The sequence below is a fragment of the Heloderma suspectum genome, chromosome 3 (genome assembly GCF_057233095.1).
Source record: "Heloderma suspectum isolate Gila_16-S chromosome 3, 16-S_ref, whole genome shotgun sequence".
NCBI classification, from domain to species: domain Eukaryota; kingdom Metazoa; phylum Chordata; class Lepidosauria; order Squamata; family Helodermatidae; genus Heloderma; species Heloderma suspectum.
Window position 1 is genome coordinate 124,025,989 of NC_139460.1, and position 21,503 is coordinate 124,047,491.

The 21,503-nt window shown below is 42.3% G+C and overlaps 2 protein-coding genes across 10 annotated transcripts in view; both read right to left on the reverse strand.

Moving 5' to 3' along the window:
- CRACDL (CRACD like) overlaps positions 1–6,219 on the reverse strand; it is a 78,315-nt gene extending 72,096 nt beyond the window's left edge. Inside the window, exon 1 of the mRNA XM_084844376.1 lies at positions 5,753–6,219. The gene's annotated coding sequence lies outside the window, so the exon portion shown is untranslated. The remainder of the gene's footprint in view (positions 1–5,752) is intronic.
- A 6,729-nt stretch (positions 6,220–12,948) lies between these two features.
- TSGA10 (testis specific 10) overlaps positions 12,949–21,503 on the reverse strand; it is a 65,499-nt gene continuing 56,944 nt past the window's right edge. For 5 of the 9 annotated variants that reach the window (XM_084844386.1, XM_084844381.1, XM_084844384.1 and 2 more), the window contains 3 exons: positions 18,844–18,978; positions 15,799–15,882; positions 12,949–14,202 (listed from right to left, as the gene is read on the reverse strand). In XM_084844386.1, the coding sequence (XP_084700512.1) occupies positions 15,840–15,882; positions 18,844–18,978 (178 nt within the window). In that variant the 3' untranslated portion in view covers positions 12,949–14,202; positions 15,799–15,839. Of the gene's footprint in view, positions 14,203–15,798; positions 15,883–18,053; positions 18,296–18,843; positions 18,979–21,503 lie in introns of those variants that run through there. The other 4 variants (XM_084844383.1, XM_084844377.1, XM_084844380.1 and 1 more) reach the window with 3 other exon arrangements.

The following is a 21,503-nucleotide window of genomic DNA, read 5'->3' on the forward strand; positions in this document are numbered from 1 at the left end:
GCCTACCCTTGACACCAGGCCTGGGCAGCAGACAACTTTTTCCAACAAGCTACAGATCATAATTGAGCTCTTGTATCTGAAAGCAGGCCCAGAGCACTGCTCTAATCTCCGCTGCTTAACAGGCAGGGCTTAAATGGTTGTGCTGTAGCCTGGAGCTATATATGCTCCTATGACCATCTGAAGACACTTCAGGGAAGAGGTCAAGGGGGATGCAGAGTCCTGGGTAACTGGTGCATAGATTGTAAGTTCATAAAATTAATTATAAAAATATAACACAATTTAATTCATAACCCCAATAGTCGAAAAGTTGGGACTTCAGTACCTCCTGTACCGTTCATTGCCCTTTCTTCATGGCTTTTAGTTCTTTGACACTGACACCTATAGCATAGTTCACCCCAGTACCCATGCCTCCTCATTCCATTCCCATCTTTGCTAATAAAATAAAATGGCAAGTTCTTTAATTCATAAAATTTTGGAAGCATAATACATTATGTAGAACAATAACATATGTAGATACGCAGAAGTTATTCCAATGATTTGGATTTACTGGCACAAAATTGGGGTTCCAATAGCTTACATGACTTGCAGCCTTACACATTTCTTTCCTTTTATAGTTCCACCATATTTTCACAGATTAAAAGCACCATTGCTGCTCAGAAGCCCCCAAACTCAGAGGCTTTTGAGATTCCTATGCCCTGCCAGGCTTGAACCAGCAGAATGGGAAGAGCGGCAGAGGCAATCTTTGCGTCCTCATTCTCTAATCACCTTTATTTTTGCTAGATGGGCATTCCAGCCCATCTAGTGAGGGCACTTTGGAGGGGGAGGGAAGGAGGCTGGAGGTGGCTTAAGATAAATTGTATCCTGGCGTCTCCAGCATCCTCCTTCCCTCACCCGCCAGCACATCCCCTGTCCCCCTTCAACGAGGTCAATTTTCCAATGTTGGAGAGGCAGGTGGCACAGTTCTCTCTGCACCAGCTGTGAGGGCGCAGATCTCGAATTCCCCCTTCCGAGATCGGTGCACTGTATCCAACTTCAGAATCTCATTAGCACGTGTTTATAAAGGGGAAGATGTTTCAGTTCCTCTTGTTGTGTTGACTGATACTGTTGGAGGCAGTTAGACAACACCGTATATTTAACTTTGTGGTTTTTTCCCTGAGTCAGATGGCAAAGCACACCAGAGGCTAACATGGTCCCCATCGCACCATTCTTCTTGATATGTTTGAGCCATGGTCTGGAATAAATGTGAGCTGCACCAGTCATATAGAGTTGGATCCAATCTTAGTCCTACTTAGAGTGGACCTATTGAAATGAATGGGATGTTAGACTAACATTGCATACAACCAATAGTCTTCATTTTGTCTTAGTCAAGGGCAGACGATATACATTCTGCTCCAACTGTCAGTCACCATGGGCCTGCAGAGCTGGATGGAGGCATACTCTGTCCTCAGGCTCTGTCACCAGGCAGAAGACCAAGGACCACCGGGAGGCTGCATCCCTGCTTCACAGGAAGAACATTGTGTCAAGGAGACCAATCTGGCTCTTTCCTTCAGTCACTGAAGGTGCAGATGCTCCAATGCTTGCTTTCCTCTTCCCTCCCCCATTCCTTTTGTATTATATATCTATTGGATTATGAGCCTGTCAGCAGGGATTGTCTTATCTTCGAACGTCTGTACAGCAATTAGAAAATTGTATGCATGTTGTTAAGTATTAAATCAGCAGCAAAACACAGCCCATTAAACCCAAGAGCCCCACACTGAAGCAGTCTCTCTTTGGTTTTGACACTGCACATCTTCCAAATTTCAACATGACAAGGTGAGGACAGGAGGCTAGATGGAGGCAAGGACTTAACTTGTCTATACGGGTAACCTTCCTTTACAGGATTTTGCTATGATAACATTGGAGAACTCCCGGGAAACATTCGTATGTGAATTGTATCTACTTTATTTTACTTTTGATAATATGTGAAGGGACTAATTACAGATTTTTTTAAAAAAAACCCACTCCTGAAAGCACAAAAAGTTAAAGGAACGTTTTGTACTTGCAGTGCCCAAGTAACTCCTGTTGGTATTGCCAATACTTTTTCTTGTATCCAAAATACCTGATGCTTCCTAATCAGCACAGGGATTTCTTTTGTTTAAAAATCAACTGTTTAGGGCTTTAAGCTGTTTAGGGCTCAATCCTGTGCATGTTTATACTGAAAAACGTCCTACAGCTCCCAGGATCTGGCTAGGGCATGCTGGGAATTGTAGGACTTTTTCTGTCTGAACACCCATAGGGTTGCACCCTTATAGTGTAATGTTACTATTCGGAAACATCCACTATTCGAAGTGCTTAGTTTTGCAATCTGTAAACCAGGAAATAATAGACGAAAATAAATAAATCAAATGTCGGAGACCCAATGCCCTCTAGATGTATTGTACTACAACTCCCATAATAGGCCATGCTGGCTGGGGCTGATGGCAGATGAAGTCCAAAATATCTGGAGGGTATGAGGTTGGGGAGGCTGAGATAAGGCTTTAGTCTGATACAGCACAGTTCATATGTTCTCAGTAAAAGCAAGGAAATATTCAAATTCATCTCATAAGCCATTTTCTAAGAGAGAGAAGATGGATCAGATTTTCTCCAGAAGGTTCCCTAAACTTTATCCCAAGCTACCCACAATGTCCCTGCCATGCCTTTAGCATGCCAAAGGCCTAGCATCCTTTCTAAAGTTATGTGGCTATAAAGCACCAAGCAAGCACTGCTGCTTAATTCGCATTCCTTTTGCCTTCTAGAGAAAAACAGAGGCCTGCAGATATTTATGCTCCTCACCCTATTATGTACTCTGGAATACTGTAATTTCTAAAATAATGTTCGGGGACCTAAGGGTACTGCAAGCATGATACATAGCTGCCAGTGGTTTTAGAGAGATGACAAACAGTACACTGGTTCCTGTAATCAAGTGCCCTTGATCAAATGCTCAGTACTGAATAGTTACAGGCCATTTCCAACTCTACATTTTAAACTCAGGTACAAAAAGTGCCTAAGTTTAAATGGTAAGATACATGCATAGTATTATTCTCTGTTATGAATGGTACATACACATTTAAATAGCTGGGCTTCCTTGCAATAAATACAACAGTGGAGCCATTGTTATGGGAAAATCTAGTCACTGAAACATGCACATAACATTCACAATGGAGAACACAATCGCATTTTGCTATCTCAATTTATTTAGTTATTTATTTATTAAATTTATTAATTGCCCTTCTGGCTGGTCACCCAGCCACTCTCAACTCGTTATTTCTGTATTTCGGTTTTAAAATTAGTGTGTGATTTGGCCCTTGTAAGAGCACAGTAATTGCCATGCTGTGCCCTTCTAACACAATGGCCTGTTTCTAAAAGTTCAGGTAAGTGCAATTCCCAGGTGAAGCATAGAACAATCCACATGAAAATAGGAGTGATCCATTCCTAGTCATTCCCTCCCAGATTCCAAGAACCACCTCAACATGAGGTTACATTCTCATACTATTCAATAAATAACACCTGTCATGATTGATGATTTATGGGGATGTCTTTAATATTTTGATTCCACATAATAAATGCCAGGGGAATCTCTCTTGGTGAATTATGTTACAGGACCGAGATAAGAAACTCACTGTGAATAATCCAATTTTCATCTCACATTTTTCAGTATAAACTAATTTTGTTTTACAGCTAGTGTATGTGAGAAGGGGGATAAGCTACTTTATCTGAGTAGCTTCTTATTAGGATTAATATTTAATTTGAAAGGTATTTCTTTAATGATAAATATTTGACAACTTTCTATGGAGCTGGTTTGCATGTTATGATAAGCAAAAATTCTTCAGAATTCTGCTTGTTGGCAATGAGCAAGTGGGCTGGAGCATGCTGCCCAATCACTCGTGCTTGGCTCCTCCTGCCAGCAGGACAGGAGCAGCTAAACAAACACAGAAATTTACATCTGTGATTTGCTTAGTGTTAGATATGAACCAGGATCCCTGATTTGCTACTCACCTAATATGCTGGAAGCTGAAGGCAGGGATTGTTCTTGGCTTCAGATGCTGGCTTGTAAGGCAACCAACAAGCCAGGGATCCAAGTTTGGACATATTGCTGAACAAACCACAGACAGAGGTTTCTGGTTTGTTTAGTTGTTCCCACTGGCAGGAAGACCCAAGTGGGAGCAATTGGGCAGTATCCACCAACATCCTTGCTCATTCCTGATAAGCCAGAGTTCTGAAGAATTCTGTGTTTCAAATACAGAAAGCTAAATCCAATGTTACATGAGGGGATGTCCACTCATGCAGTGGGAATTTCCCTTCTCCTCTCCCCCAGCCTCCCAAATCTGTTCTGGATGGGTCCTCAAACCTCTGGAGCAGATCTGAGGTATACACAGGAGTATGCAGTAGAAGGAGAAATTCTATCCACCACTGGTATCTGTTCCACTGGTAGAGGGACACCATTAGATACAACCCAGAAAAAAATAATTTACCAGCAATAAAAAGAAACCAAATTCCTGTTTTAATGCCAGATCAGTATAGAAGTGCTTGCCCTCACCCTGATGATGAGACTGCAAAGATATTGTGCAGTCTTTCTTTCAATTATTACAAAGCTAGAAGTCAAGTGCATGTAAGAATGTAAAGTATTTTTTTCCCTCCTAAGCTAATCTTTGCCCTGTAGAAACTGCTGATTGAGAGTTCCAGCCTAGAATTTGCATAGAGGCAAACTAATTGGAAGGTCAAAAAACCAAACAGTTTGCAACCCAATGAACTGCAGTAAATATTTGGACAGAGCAATCCAACTGTATCATAATATTTTCTCAGAAAGTTGAATAGCCCTTAAAGGCAGTATATAACAATATAAAATAAGAATAAATTAGTTCATAATAACTGCCACTCCCGGAACACATATTTCAGATCACTTCAACTGTAATCCTACACACACTAACCTGGGAGTAAGAGTCAGGGAATTAAATAGGTCATACTTCTGCACAGACACGCATAGGATTGCACCTTTTGGGCAGATTAGTTTCCTCTTAATATACTGGCAATCAGCATGGATTAAAAAGTGGTAAAATGCTTCATTTTTACTCAGATGTTTAATACATGGTCTTTGCCTGGAGTTCTAATAATCCAGGTTAATTATTATGATGTTGGTAGTGTTTTCAGTTTAATTAACCCAGAGTAAAAAGTTATGATCTTCCATGTTTATTGCTTGGCTCCATTTTCACGGTGATTAGAGATAAGAACAGAAACCCCATTTCACAGATAAATGTCTTTGAAGAGTGTGTGTGTGTGTGGGGGGGACCACCCCGGTGGTAAATACTACAGAGTGGTTCCAGGGCAGCTAATCTGGGGTAGAGGATGTCCATACAACCTCACACGCACTCTCTCTCTCGACTGCTGAGGCGATGAGGAAGTGGTTTTCCTCAAGGGACGATTCCACAGGGTTGCCGTTTCACCGTCCACCGCTTCCTGTTAATAATAGTGCCACCGCAGCAAAGCGCGTCTGAACAGTTACCCGAGAAGCAAGCCCCACTGAACTAATGGGGACTTATCCCAGGATAAACACGCAGGGGATTGGGTTGCCCAAGAGGAAGTCAAAGAGCCTTAAAGGCACAGCCAGGTGGCAAAAAGCCGGCCTGCTCACCGTGGCGCTGGCCGACCAGGTGCGCTGCAACTCCGGGGAGCGCTCTGACAGCCTCCCCCAACCCGTTTTAACGTCAGCCCCACCGAGGGCCGCCTACACACTCACCTTGTCGCTGGTCACACGAGGGGGTCCCCAGGGCGGCGAGCGGGGAACCGCCTGAAGTTGGAGGCGGGAGGAGAGCTCCTCCAGGCACCTCGAGGCAGGAGCGGGAGGCGGAGCGCTCTGCCCCAGGAGCTGCCAGGGGAGACTGGAGGGAGGGAACGCGAGACGCACTCAAGGAGCGGCCCGCTAGCACTTGCTCTGCGGGTCTGGAGCCTTCGCCCGGCGGGAAGGTGCCCCCAGAGGCTCGCTTTAAGCAGCCTCGACCATCCTGGGACCCTGGCTGGAGGCAACCCGCTCCTTCTGCCTCGCTTGCCGCCGCCCTCGATGGCAGAAAAGCGCCTAGGAAGCAACGAAGGCTGCAAACCTGTGCTCGCCACTTTACTGGGAGTAAGGCCCGCTGAACTCGGTGGGACTTACTTCTGAGTAGACGTGTATAGGATTGTGTTGAGGCTCGTTGTAAAAGCGGGCCCGGCCCCCCCCCCCCCCCCGGGCCTCGGTGTTTTCCGGGAAGATTTCATCAGCCACTTTGGGGTTGAATCCAATGGTAGTCCTACATAGAGTAGACCCGTTGAAATGAATGGGGCTTTAAGTTCGCCTAACATTGGATACAACCCTTTTTCATAAAGCAGATTACTGCACAAGCGTGTGCTATATAAGGCTCCTCGGAAGCAAGTCCCATTTAGTTCAGTGGGGCTTATTCGCAGGTAGGTGGGTATAGGCAGTGGAGGCTGTTGGTTTCGATCTCGGTGGGGCTGTGGATCCATTCTAGGTTTCAGCCAGTTGTAGACTTAGTTTGGGAAAACCTTCCTCGTTAACATTTGAACCCCCCCCCCCCCCGCCCGCCAGGTTGCAGTCAGAGCATGAACCTCTCTTCCCATCCCACCCTGTCGTTCAACAGGTGCTTTCCTGAACTGAGACCGCCAGGTTTTCGTTCAAAGGTAGGTAAACATGGGGGCAACGACGACCACGAAAGTCCGTGGCGCCTCTAAGAAGCTAAAAAGTTTGTAGCATGAACGTTTGCAGCCAATAAATGTTGGCACTTGCCTAGCGCAATAAGCTTGCTACTAGTGTGGCATAAGACTCTTAGTTGCTGTTTTGCTGCATGAGTGGCCCATGGCTGCTCTTCGGGAATTCGTAGGTATACTTTATCTTGACGAGCCGGCTTGTTTGTTCCTTTGTTTATAAAAGGGCAGAGGTCCTGCTACCCGTATACCTTTTCACTTGAGAGGACAGATATTGGTGCTAGGACCTTCTCCACCCAAAGTCTGTACTCTGCTGCTGAGCTAATGCCCCTCTCCCCCGTGTTGTTGTTGTTCAGTCATGTCCGACTCTTCGTGACCCCATGGACCATAGCACGCCAGGCCTTATGAGAACACTTAAGGTTCTCCTAAAATTGGGTGGGAGCTTGGAGGTCCCTACACAAACTGCAGGACAGAAGGGGCTTTCACCTGATTTTAGGGGATCACCCTCACATCCATACCACAGCCCACCCCATTCAGCAGCATCCCCAACCCTCTGTCTGTGTAGCATCTTTAGGGGGGTGGATGGAGGGGCCACTGTAGGGAAGTCTTCCTTCTGCCAGCTCCATGATGCAGCCAGGCAAGTTTAGTTCCTGGATTTAGTGGTGGTGGTGCTTTAGATCAGGGATGGGCAGAAAGTAGATCTCCTAATGTTTTTGACTTCAACTCCTAGCGTGTCTGTCCATTGGCCATGGTGGCAGAGGCTTCCGGGAGCTGAAGACTAAAACATCTGGAGATCTTCCTTCTGCCCACTCCTGCTTTAGATGACCATGTGTATTATTACTTCAGTTATGAAGCACATAACTAACTTTTCTTGTTTAAAGTGTAAAGTGCTGCACGTTTGGGCAAAAATCCCAACTTCAATTATAACTTGATGGGATCTGAGTAAGCGGTGACCAGCCAAGAAAGAGCTCTTCGGGATGTGGTGGACAGCTCAATTAAAATGTCAGCCCAGTGTGCAGCTGCTGTAAAAAAAAAGGCAAACTCCATGTTAATAATAATTAGGAAAGGAATTGAGAATAAAACTGCCAATATCATACTGCCGTTATACAAATCTATGGTGCAACCACACTTAGAATACTGTGTACAATTTTGGTCACCGCGCCTTAAAAAAAGACATTGTACAGCTGGAAAAAGTGCAGAAAAGGGCAACTAAAATTATCAAGGTGCTGGAGCAACTCCCTATGAGGAAAGGTTACAACAGCTGGGATTGTTTAGTTTGGGAAAAAGGGTGAACAAGGGGAGACATGATAGAGGTGTACAAAATTATTCATGGTGGGGAGAATATGGATAGGGGGACATTTCTCTCCCTCATAATACGAGAACCTGGGGTCATCCCATGAAGCTGATTAGTGAGAAATTCTGGATAGATAAAAGAAAGTACTTCACATGGTGCACAGTCAAACTATGGAATTCTCTAACACAAGATGTAGTGATAGACACCAATTTGGATGGCTTTAAAAGGGGGTTAGACAAATTTCTGGAGAAGACTATCCATGGCTACTTGTCCTGATGCCTCTGTGCTACCTCCAGTATTAGAGGCAGTAAGCTTATGTACACCAGCTGCTGGAGAACATGAGTGAGAGGGTGCTGTTGCACTCATGTCCTGCTTAGGTTTCCCATGGGCAACTGATTGGCCACTGTGTGAACAGAATGCTGGACTAGATGGACCCTTGGTCTGATCCAGCAGGGCTTTTCTTATGTTCTTCCCCCAACCCACTGCCATTTGTGCTTTACAACTGCTTCTATATTCCTGATATGTAAGAGAGAAAAACTGTTCTGCAACCCTGATTTTAAAAAGGGAAATACTCTGACCGGGTGAAGTTTCGCACTTTAATCTTACTTAAATCATAGCACCATCATGACAACAGGAATAAAATGTAGTTTGCTTCTGCTGCCTTGATGATAAACATTTACTTGGGCGTAAGCACCATTTTGTTGTAGTAAAGGTAATATATATATTTAAAATAAAAATGACATTGGCATCTGTAACCATGTGCATGTTCAGCTGACCACATGCTGACTATAAAATGCTTTTTAAAATAACAAATAAAGGGTGCTGTGGTGGGTAGCATTAGCTCTGGAAGGACCTGGTATGCCTATGCTGGCCCAGGACCTGATGTTTGCCTGTTGACCCCATCATTTGCTGTTCTCTGGGTGGTCATTTGGGAGGCCCCTGGACCACAGGGTCCTGGACTTTGGCCCCAAGTTTCCAGCCCTAGCTGCACCACTGCGGATGCCTAAATCTGGATCCAAACTATCATTGGTAAGGATTTTACAATATTTTAGAGTCATTGGTGGATAGCCTCATTCCTTTCTTCCAGATCACTACTTTCTTCTCCTTCTGACTGGCTGCAGCAGTTCCACTGAAGTGAAGGCTTACAGTCTGAACACAACAGGGTGAAAGAATAGTTAAAATATTTCTGAACGTTGACTTTTCAGGAGCACATGATACAGGTGCCCAATACATCTACTGTTTTCTTAGCTAAACACACGGGAAAGAACAAGCTTTTCTATAATATGTTAATCACGCCCACAGAATTATATAAACAAGAGAAGAGTCTAAATTTACCCTTGGTTCACTTTTATACTCCCAACTAAGTAATAAGTTCTGGAAAGCTTTTAGCTACTAAACCATGTATTCTAATAGTAGCATTTGTAGGACTCATTTGATTCAATAGGTCTACTCAGACTTGTTTCAGACTAGTATGAAGCTTACATTCTTCAGTAGAACTATCATTAACTTGAATGTTCTTTCTCTGTGAACCCAACAAAAAGCCTCTTTCTCTCCAATTAAAAGAACCTGGGCTGGAGGTTGTACCAGTAATTTGTTTTAAAATACAAAATACAGTTACATTAAACGAGAGCGATGGAGAATAGTAAACCTGGAACATCTTTATTAAGAGAAAGTGATTTCCTTTGAAATAGTTGTGTAATATATTCATTCTGGATTATCAAATTCTGCTTCAGTAAGTGGCAAGAATAATACCCTGGGCTATGCGCAACTTGTAGGCACAACATCCCCCATGCTTCAAATAGCGTAAAGGAAGCTTAAAACAATTACCAGCTGTAGAAAGAAAGCATGCTTATCACATGCCTAAATATTGGAGATGTGCCTAATTTGAACCTAAGTCCTTAATTTTTCAATGTTTTTGTGTGTGCGCATCTGTGCCTAGAGAATAAGAGCCAAACTGTATGTGAAGAGTGGTAGCCATATTTGTTTACTCACATGTCTGCCCTTTTCACATTTAAAGAAAGCTTCAGCTGTTGGGAGGTATAGAAATGTAATTTAAAAAAAAAAAACGTGGTGTGGTATGGGTGTCTGATTTTCACAATTAACAGTGCACATCGGTTTTCACTGGCATTTTTTTTTTTTTACCCCAAACTATATAATCACAGATATAAATCAAACGTAAAGGCACTGGGAAGAACTAGGCAGTTATTGACTTATTACATGGACATGCTTGATTATTTGGAAATGGTTAACAATGTTTACTCTATAGGCTGAACGTGAAGACAGTGGGGCGCCGTTAGTAACACTTGTAATTCTATATATCTACACAAACAGGCATGTGTGAATAAACCTAATTAAGATACTCTATTATAAAGATCAAAGTTGCTCTTTCTCTTACCAGGATACAGGATTACCTTTGAATCTAAACATTAAAAGCCTTCCTCTGAATGTCAGTATTTACAAGGCAGAATAGGTAAAGATCAATATAAGCATCTTCCAAGTGACCATAATGTTTACTAGAGGAGTTTCATTGTATTAACATGACTGTTGATTTTCCTTCCCATAACTTACTCCTTTCAATGCTTATTTTTACTTGCAAACAAGTGAATCAGCAACACTTACCCCTGCAAGATGACTCAAGTTGGCTCATATATAGGGCTTGGCTATAAGTGGTTTGTGTGGTGTCCAAGAGGAGCTGGACATATGTAGGTATTTGTAGTGGTCAGTTGTTTTCTAGTATAAGATGGCATTCATTCCATTTGCATTGTTGCATTGTGGTGTCCAAAAAGCAAGCCTTGGGGAGGAATGAACTCATCATCCAATAGCTGATAGATATTTCCTCAGGTATTTAATCACATATAATATTGTTCAAGTAATTATGCTATGGAAAGTCGTTGTAAAAAGTTATAAATGTGTGTGGGGGTGGTGTGTGTGTAAGGAAGTAAGGAATCTTAAAACTCAAATTGGGAAGCATAAGTGCAATATTCAGAGAAGAATTGGGAAACTGCTGGCTGAGTATTTCTTCAAATATAAATCACAAATCTCTACTGATTTTGACGTTTTGGAGGGGAGGTATTGAAAAAGACTAATAATCAGAACATCTCTGAGAAACAAAGTACAATGAATCTTTAAATTTAATAGTTCTGCATCTAAGGGGTTACATGACAGTTTAGAGATTTTTCTCTTTCTAGAAATGACTTGAGAATTATCTTTCTTTGCTTCCCCATCCCACCTTGTGATTCACTTTGGGCTCAATCCTTAATCACCAAAGTTCTCCAGATTCAATCTTGAAGCTTGTTCCAACTCGAGTCTGTATCAGATTGTGAATTTTGTTTTTTCCTTTTTGCATGAACATCCGTGCATATTTTTCCAGATGTACACATCAATTTTGCACATCTTTGAAATGTACGCATTCTTCTCCCATTGATTAAAGCATATTTGTGTGCATTTTTCAAAAGTACACATTTTTTCATGCACACCTTCCAAAAGTATGCATGCAGTTGAATGTATTTTGGGGGGTCTGTGAATAACATTGCAAGCTCGGAAACGTATGGACCGATCACAGATTGTGTCCAAGTCTGTGTTCGGGCAGGAAGGTGCGAGGTGGATAAACCCTGATCAAAAATGAAGTGAAACAAATTTATCATGCATTCCTAGAGAAGACCTATACATTAATGGAAGGTTAGTCATATTAATGGAAGGTTAGTCATTACTAATGTGTCCCAATGATTTCAGTGCTCTAAGTATGACAAAGTCAATATCCAATCCAGTATAAATAATCTGATCTTGCAGATTCTTATGCATGATCATTGTACTGTTGACACTGATGGTAAAGCTCACCAACAGCAAAATAAGCATTGAAGTCCAAGTCTGGTTAAGGGCTAATTTTAATATTTTTTCATGTCACAAAATGTTCATGTAATTTTCATGTAATCATTCTATTTATTACGAAAATGTGTTCATAGTCAATGTGTTCATCAGAATGATAGGGTTCAGAAACAGGAAGCAGCACCAAACATAGGGCTTTTCTACACAAGCAATTTATTGCATGCTTGTGATTGGTCACTCACAGAAGTTTGCGGGCCTTTACATGATGTCGTCAACCTCCAGGCTGTCTCCCACTCTTTTCCCTGGTTATCCTGCTTTCAAAACGTTTGGAGATAAGCTGTAATAAACCTTAATTGTGCAATATTGGCAGTGTGTAATGCCAGTGTGGGGCCGCGGTGGCTTAGTGGTTAAGACGCTGAACTGCAGACCAGAAGGTCAGCATGTCAGCAGTTCAAGACCCGAGTGCTGCGTGAAGGAGTGAGCTCCCGTCTTCAGCCCCAGCTCCTGCCAACCTAGCAGTTCGAAAGCAAGAAATTGCAAGTAGATAAATAGGTACCGCTTCAGCAGGAAAGGTAACAGCGTTCCGTGCACCTCGGTGTTCAGTCATGCCGGCCACATGACCACGGAAGCGTCTTCGGACAGCGCTGGCTCTTCGGCTTAGAAACGGGGATGAGCACCGCACCCTAGAGTCGGACACGACTGGTTGGGGACACCTTTACCTTTTTAATGCCAGTGTAGCGCTATCATTCAGCCACTTGATGGTGCTGTTTCATTGAACGTATAGAGCATTGCTGAAAAAGGAAGTTTTGAATTCCACATCACATGCTTGCTGTCTAAAGGAGCTATCATAATCCTGCAAAGAAAATGGAAGCAGAAAGCCCCAGTAAAGTTGTGAGATTTTAGTCTGGTGTAGAAATGCTCAACATCTGTTGATTTTGTTCTGATTGGCCTGAGAGCAACACTTTTCTTTTTAAAATAGTCTAGGCATCACATAAGAAGAGGGCAAATAATACTGCAAAACTTTTGAACACAGAAAGAATGAGAAGGACTTAATCATTTCTTTGGCCATCATCTCAAAGAAGATACACTTAGATGAAATTACCAAAAACAAAAGAAATGTCCAGTGATAAACTTTATTTAAAATATAGATACACTGAAAAGGGAATTGTGTTTCAATGTAATAATAAGTAGGTTCTAATAAGAAAAAAACAATTAAATTGTTATTCAATTAATATTTTGAAATAGTTTAATCATATTTACAATGCCTGAACTTTACTCAAATATAAAGAGTACATGATTTGATTTTGTGTTCTGGTCAGTATGAGACTTGAACATTTATGTTCAAATCAGGTGTTTATCAGTTACAAATGTCATTTTAATGGACATTACAAAAACAGTTTCTTAGACGCTATTCATAACGGAAATATATTATGCAATTAACAGCCTGATGAAGACTTGCTGCTCTGCCCCTATCCCCCACCCCCCAGAAGTGCTTAGGACAGTTTATATAACTGAAGAGCCAATGCATCATTACTGCTGGTAATTGGTGTATCCACATTAAATAGCAGTCAATGCTGTTATTTCCATAGATTGTTACTTTACTGACTTCAAAATCAAATTGCTTTTTTGATACTTGGATTGGATCCCAAATTACTCTTCTGTTCATGCAAGAAGTGCCTGTGATTTTCACTAACTGTCCTTCCATTTATAGCCTCCCTCGCCATATCCCACATTATTCCCAAGGATCCCCAAACACTCAGAAGCAGATTCTCTGAGTGCCCAGGTGACTGTAGAGGGAAGGGTCAGATGGGGAAGCCTCATTCAATGAATATGAATTCTGTTCTGTTCCCAGAAAGAAAGTTAGGATCCGAGCCAATGACTTTAACATCAGGGTATTATTCAGTTAAGCCATATGTATTAAATATCCTTCTTCATCAATGTGTCTATCCTCCTCTCAAGTGAAAATGCTATATAGCTTAGCAAAAATGGAACCAAGTTGCAACAAATAAATGAAGAAATAAAGTAAATCATTTTAATTCTTTTGTGTTTTCCTCTTTACAATGATAGCTTCATTTAACAGGTTTTCTGTCAGTGTACAGTTATAGTTATGTTCACTTTTCTTTTCAGGATGTCATTGTAATAATGGATATTAGTTGTATAAAACAACATGTTAAAACTTTTAGTCAAGTGGTCCAAATAAAATGTGTGTGTGCTCCTTCAGTTAATAAGTACTCTGAATATTATCCACCATCAATTGGATTAAAGCAATTCTTTTAATAAACCCTGAGTTCAGTTTGGCACTTGCATTTCTATAACAGATGTCAGACTTTTCCTGTATCTTCTTCAAATAGAAGTCCTTCGAAAGAGAATCCCTATAAGAGAGGGAAAATTGTGTTGTTTTAACTGTTTTATCCATGGATGGCAGTTTTGCCCCAAATCAAGTGGTATGTAGAAGTTTCTTTCCTTGGCTTTAATTGTAAGGCTCTCAGTAAACTGTTCTTAAGATATCATGCTAATAAGGATGCCCTCACAACCCTGTCCTCTCTCTCTGCCTCTCTGCTCAGTTTTTCATTTTTTTAATGAACTCTCAAGAAATCTAGTCCAAGATAGTTCTCTGGGGCATGATCCTTCACACATCATCAAAATAAGCTCTTACAAAATAATCCCCCAAATTCAAATCTATGTGAAGAAGATCCAGACTAAAGTTAGGAAAGTGCACTGGGGCAGAAGATCAAGTATCTTCCAGTACTGTGATTTTATAATTCTCTTCATTTTCAATCAATGAAATGTCAGGTTCAATTCTCCTCCTTCATCGCCTCAATACAAATATTGTTTTTCAATAACAGCATAAATTAACCCATTCTGCACTCTTCTCCACCCCCAGTACACAAAACAATGGGTTGGATATGGAAGAAGCTCCTCCATTACAGTAAGCTCATCTGGATCCAGCCCAATTATTATGAACAAATAAATACACACATTGATTGGGTTCACACAACACGATAACCCACACTCAAGGGTTGAGTATCAGTTGAACTGTGGGTGGTTGTTGAACTGTGCATTATTGTGTTGTCTGAACCCAGCCACGGTAACAAACCATGGTTTGTTAATCATGAACCCACAGTTCACACCCAACAACAAACCATGGATTCTCTTCATGAGTTGTTTGTGGTTAACAAACCATGGTTTGTTAGCACAGCTGGGTTCAGACAACATCATAACCCATGTTTCAACAACGACCCATAGTTCAACGACAACCCACACTCAATCTATATTCAACCCTTGAGTGTAAGTTATTGTGTTGTCTGAACCCAGCTATTATCTTCTTCTCTCTTCTGGACAAAACCAGTTTGTCTTCAACAATGAATAGCTGAGGTTTTGCAGACAGTGAATGGCACATGTTTCTTTTACATATCTGCTCTGCTCTCATAATAAAGTAGGGACTGGGAAAGGGTCTCTCCACCAGTAAAAAGGGTATGTGTGCTGAATTCTGACCTCCTTGGGCCTTAAGTCTGTTGCTCCAGCCACTTCTCTGTTTCTACTCACTTTCAGTAATGGAGCCAAGAGCAGAGAAAAGTGGGTAAGACAACTAACTGTGGTGGTGGTGGGAGGAGATAAGATATGGTTGTAAGGACCATTCCTACATGCATCTTTAACATTTAACTAAGACATTCCCACCTCCCCATTCCCCCACTTTATATGAGAATAGGATGAACACAAGGATTATGGCATTATGGCTGTGTCACGTCTAGAATGACCTACCTCAGTGTTACCTTATATGTGCCTAGCTTATGCACATTCTAAATTGGCAGATGCTTTCCTGCAGTTCTTTGTAACTCCTCCTCCTTCCTTCCTTCACTGGTTCAGGAGAAGAAAATTGGGTAGGTATGCTGCATGAGAATCTTCTAAATCTAAGTATTGTATATTAAAGAGAACCAACTCCAATGAGCTGGTATGTTTACTCTTACCATATGGTGTGCATGTGCTATTTTTCTTCTTGAACTACGGGCTAGGTACCGGGTGGGGGCAGTGGAGGCATCTTGCTGAATCTTCTATAAGAAGATAATTTTGGTCTTATTTAAATATATGCACCTTATATGAAAATACATCAATAGAAATTTTGTACACAGACATGATAAGGTGGTTACCCCCTAACATTTCAAAAGTATGGAAAAATCACCACTGAAGTCAAAGGCACCTATAGATTCTCAGTATTTTTCTCAAAATCAGGTCACATGGATCTTCTAGACTAGGGGCAGGCAGGGATCTACTGGTAGACCTTTTGGTAATTTGCAGTGGATCTCCAAGGGTTTTTAATTTGAGAGCAAGTAAAATTGCACAAGAAAGAGGGCTTTGCCATAATTGGCCTTGTGCTAATTACTTATCTTTCAGCTTCACTGTTTCGCATCTGTAAAATAGGGGATTTAATTATTTGCTTTTGACTAGATTTTTGTTCAGCTCTGCTGGTAGGTTTTAGAATGTTAGAATCCCTGATTTCTGGTAACCCACATGTAGATTTGTATATATCCTAGTGAATCATGGGCTACAGGAGATAATTGACTCAGTTCTCCGGAGTCATTTTGTGTCTGGCTCTGGTTGGTAGACCAAAGTGTTCTAGTAAAAAACAAAATAGATCTTGCAAGCTTGAATTCTGCCCATCCCTGTTCTAGAGTTCCAGTTTCCTTAATGGATGTATACAGCACATGGGTTGAAATTTACATAGAAACTGGAATACTTCTATGCAATACAAAATCAGGCCCAAGTATCTATCACCTGGTTAGATGTGGACCAGCTACTTAATGGGCCTTGGACAGTAATTCTTGGAGTTTTGTTAACGTCAAATAACCACCCAGAGAGCTTTGGCTACTGGGCGGTATAGAAGTGTAATAAACAAACAAAGTAGTTGCTTTTGTGCTTTCAGTCTTCATGACATTAGCTGACACTATAGTCTGCTTAGTGCAGAAGCAGCAAGACTGCAATCCTAAACATGGAAGTAAGTCCCAAACACGTTACAGAGCCTTACTACCTGCATATCTTTATGACTGAAATTCAAGTGTGATATGTGAAGAAACCACTGGGGACAGGACTGGTGTCAAAGGTAGGCATGGTCGGGCACCTGCTGACGGTCCACACCACAGCAGGGGCGCACTAACCAGAGTTAATTTTCCCCTTCACTATTGCAACCTGCTTGTTCACCTGCCTCTTCCTCTGGCTCAGACAATAGTGGTGGTGAGAAGGAGGAGCAGTAGATGCCACTGCCTGCTTCCTCTCTGCCTGTCAAGCAAGTAAGTGGAACCAATGATGAGAAAGAGGATAAGGGGAAAGAGCAGCTGGTGACAATGGTGGTGAGAAAGTAGACTCATTGAGGGAGGAGGCCCACTAAGGGTGTCTGTCGAAGGGATCTAAAAAACCTGGAGCCAGCATAATAAGTTAATGGGATTTGATGGATAATTTGCTGGAATTACAAACATTTTTGTAATATATTTGGGAGGACTCAAATAGATGGAACAGAATTCATGGACTTGGAGAAAATCTTATTTTTACCATTTATATATTGCCCTTCATCAAAAATTATTCCAGGGTAGTTTACAATGAAAACAAAAAGCAATCAAAATGAAAACAATATGATCACACAGAAAACTAAAACAGGAGAGTGAGGTCTAAGTAAGTCCATGGAGAATGGGATATTATGAATGACTAATATTCAGAAATGACAACTTCAAGAACTCGATCCATTTAAAAAAAACAACACCCAAGTATTGTTTTAGAACCAATTCACATAATTACTCTGCATTTCAGCCATGGAAAAAAAAAAACAGCCCATGACGGCTCCAGCCCATGGAAAAACAGTTTAATGAAGCCCTGCCCAGCTAAATGGTGGATTTGACACAGACAACCAATCACAACTACTCAAAATGCTGCAACTGCAATTGGATATTAAGCAGTGATTCTTGCTATACTGTATTGCTTACTTTCACATAACCAGTTTTTCAGAATCTGTGCAGCTTGCATGAGACCACCATGTGTTGGCTTGTCAAATAAAGTAATCCAAAAACAACAATCCAGATATTTAAAATTTGAGTAGTGATGTTAGGCAAACTGGGTTAAACTAATTTGTCAGAGAAAAAAACACACTAGTACAACACGTCATGGCTAGAAAAAAATTAAATAGACTGTAAGGGAATATGAAGTAGTGGGTAGCTTGGGTTCATTTGCACCAGAATTATATCTGTGGAGAGACTTACTAGTGAAAAACGAAGGATGATATCATGTGCTTTTTAGATTGCATGAACACTGTTTTATTCAAATATATAATGCTGTACCCCCAGAGAAAGACATTTGATACAGATATTATCTCCTAGGGCATCTTCTGCAATAACGTCACCCACATCTGCGAGTCTGTCTGTCTGACTTCTCCTCTCGAGGTCATTAGTTGATGTGGACGGGAGAGATACTGTCAAAAAACTGAGAGGGAGGAGCGGGGTAGTAGATTGTTTGGGGAACCTGCAATGCTTCACATAGAATACTGCAAATGCCTCTTTCCATATAGAACTACATAGAGGGAGAGCATGGCTTTTCTCTACTGTAGGGAGGCATCAATGCATTTATAATGTCATCAACCTTTACACCACTCCCCATCTCATCTCAAGCCTATTTGCATGCTGAATCACCAACACATCCTGCACTAAGGAAAGGGGAAAAGGCAGTCGGGCTTAATCAGTCTCAAAGGAAAGGGTGAAGAATGAATGTGGACATACAGAGGCGATCAACAAGCAGAAGCAGTTACTGTCTGGAAGCATAACTGATGACAGTGCAGAACTTGTGGAAACAAGGATACATTCTCCAAAATATGGAGCAAGCTAATGACTCAAACTTTTTTTTCTTTGTGCAAGAACTCTCCCACCTCACCTCAAGGCTATGTTTCCATTTTATGGGCATCTTGTTAATATAGCCACAGGGATAGTTCTGATGGAAAGGCCTGTTTTTCACCATGAGCAATGTGATGTTCTCACCCTTCCAGAGATCTGTCCAGAGACCTGTCAGGGGACCGGTTCCGGGAACGTTCTGGTGATGATGACCTTATGGTAGATGTTAAGTGGTATGAAGCTGTAAGACTCTGACGGCGAAGTTCTTGGACAGCACGCTCCCTAAAACAAAAGTGTAAATTATTAAAAGGGCGTACTGCAAACTAGTGAAGATTCTCACCAACATTTTTCTTCAGATAGACTACCTCACTGAATGGGTGGGGAGTGGAAGGGGAATTTTCTACAGGCTCCATTCAGAGCCAGAAGAAAGATCAGTGGAGTATTTGGATATGAGATTAGGAACATAGGAAGCTACCTTAGACTAACTCAAACTATTTTGTCCATCTAGCCCAGTATTGTCTATTCTGGCAGCAGCTCTCCAGATTGCCATGCGGAGGTCTTTGATGCCACCTGCTATTGCAGTGTCCCACAACCTCTTGCCCTCCAGATGTTTTGGACTTCAATTCCCATCAGCCCCAGCTAGCATAGCCAGTGGTCAGGAAGCTGGGAGTTGTAGTCCAAAACATTTGGAGGGCACCAGGTTGGGAAAGGCTGTGCTAGTGGGTTATTTTTTAACTGGCGATCCCAGGGCTTAAACCTGAGATTTCTGCATTCAAACATGTGCTCTACTACTGATCTATCTTCAGGGCTGGTCAGGTCCTGAGGAGGACTGCTCAAAAGTGGGCTGGAGAAGTTACAAAGTACCTGATTACCTCAATCTAGGGGATGGCCGCGAAACATGCTTCAGATTTCCTTCACTCAGCTGTTCTCTGCCCAGGTATTGTAAAGGCTCAGGCCTTGCTTTTCTCAGTGAGAGCCTTCAGATACCCCTAAGCATTACCACCCCTGCCTGGTACTAGCCCAGAGTGAAAGGGCAAGTATTCTGGGGTAAATGTACCTGCAACCTGCATAGAGATGGAGACCCAGGACAAATGCTATTTGGACCCCTGACTATCCTTCAGAGAAACATGAGGTGGAAACCTCGATCAAGGGGCCAAAACAGAAAAGTAATCAGCGTAAATTAGCTTTCCCTGAGAGACTCTCTAAAGAAGGCAGAGCTCCCTTCTCTGAGAAGGGTGTGATTTCTGGGAAACCTACCTTTGAGCAGTGAACAGTCAAAGACAGTAATGGGCTAAATAGCAGACAGGTGGTCTTGTGGTCGTGCACACTTGCACAAGACGCCCCCGCCTCCCAGAAGAAGATCCTTCCTGCAAATTACTGGATCCAGGGAAAAACGTGTTGGGAATATTTTATTGGAAAAAGGGTAGTGATGAGAACGGGGGGGAGGGGCAGAGATATTTCTCTCTGTCAGGAAGACAAGATGGGTTGAGCCGCAAAGTACCCTAGGATATACGTCAGCAGCGGGTGGGAGGACTGAGAGGGAGTAAGGGTTTCTTCTCAGGATGGCTTAGCATGACATACGAATATGCCCAATAACCTGGTTTGCAAAATCACTGCAGCCCACCATGGCTTATTAGCCACAGTGAATTATGAAGCCCATGGGGGACAAGTTGCTGATTCAAGCCTTGACCACTGTGGCTACTTGTGTCATCCGAATCTGGTGAGGGTGGCTTGTTGGAGTAGTTAACAAACCACCCCACAGCCCTTCAACAGGCCATGGGTTCTGGATGGTTTGTTAACCACCCCAACAAGCCACCCCTGCTGGGTTTGGACAACATGAGAAGCTGTGTCCAGCACAGGTAATTATGCAAATCAGCCAGCATGTGACTGGCATATGTAGCATGGTTAATAAGCCACCATGGCTTGTTAACTACCATGTGATCGTGTGAACCAGGCCAATGTTTCAGTAATTGCAAAACCTGCTTGTCACCCTTGATGCTGGCTGGCTTGGCCCTGACCAACAGAGATCTGTGGGGTGCTATGCATGCATGAAGAAACAGTGAAATCTAGGATGAAATGGCCTAAGATAGACAGGTTGCTTACCTGTAACTGTAGTTCTTCAAGTGGTCATCTGTGCATCATACATACGTGCTCTGCGTCTGCACAGAGCCTCATTTGGGAAGACTTCTGAGGTACGTTTTTAGTGGGAACCCTCCCCCACCGTCCTACTGTGCATGTCTAAGTGGGTTCCTGCCTATCAGTACCTTGAGACCGCAGGAAAATAATCAGTCTTGGAACAGATGATTCCTCGGTATCAACATCATAAGATATCAACACCGAAGAGGGGACAGTGGGTGGGTTGTGTGAATGCACAGATGACTACTCAAAGAACTACAGTTACAGGTAAGCAACCTGTCTTTCTTCTTCATGGTCTCTGTGCATCACACGTATGGGTGATGACCAGACCAACTTACTGGAGAAGGGTAGGTGTCCTATTGGAACACAGAAGAGAGCACTGCTCTTCCAAATGTGCAGTCTGATTGAGCATGCACATCCAGTTTATAATGCTTCACAAAGGTTGATGGGGTAGACCATGTTGCACCTTTACAAAGGTCCATTAGAGCCACCCCTCTCCCAAAGGCTGTCGACAGAGCCATAGCCCAAGTCGAATGCGCTCGGATTCAATGCAAAGGCTCCTGCCCACAGAGTTCGTACACCAGTGTAATGGTTTGAACTATCCAGGCAGCCAGCCCCTGTGATGACACAGGCAATCCTTTTTTGGGACCTGCATAGCAGAGGAATAATCT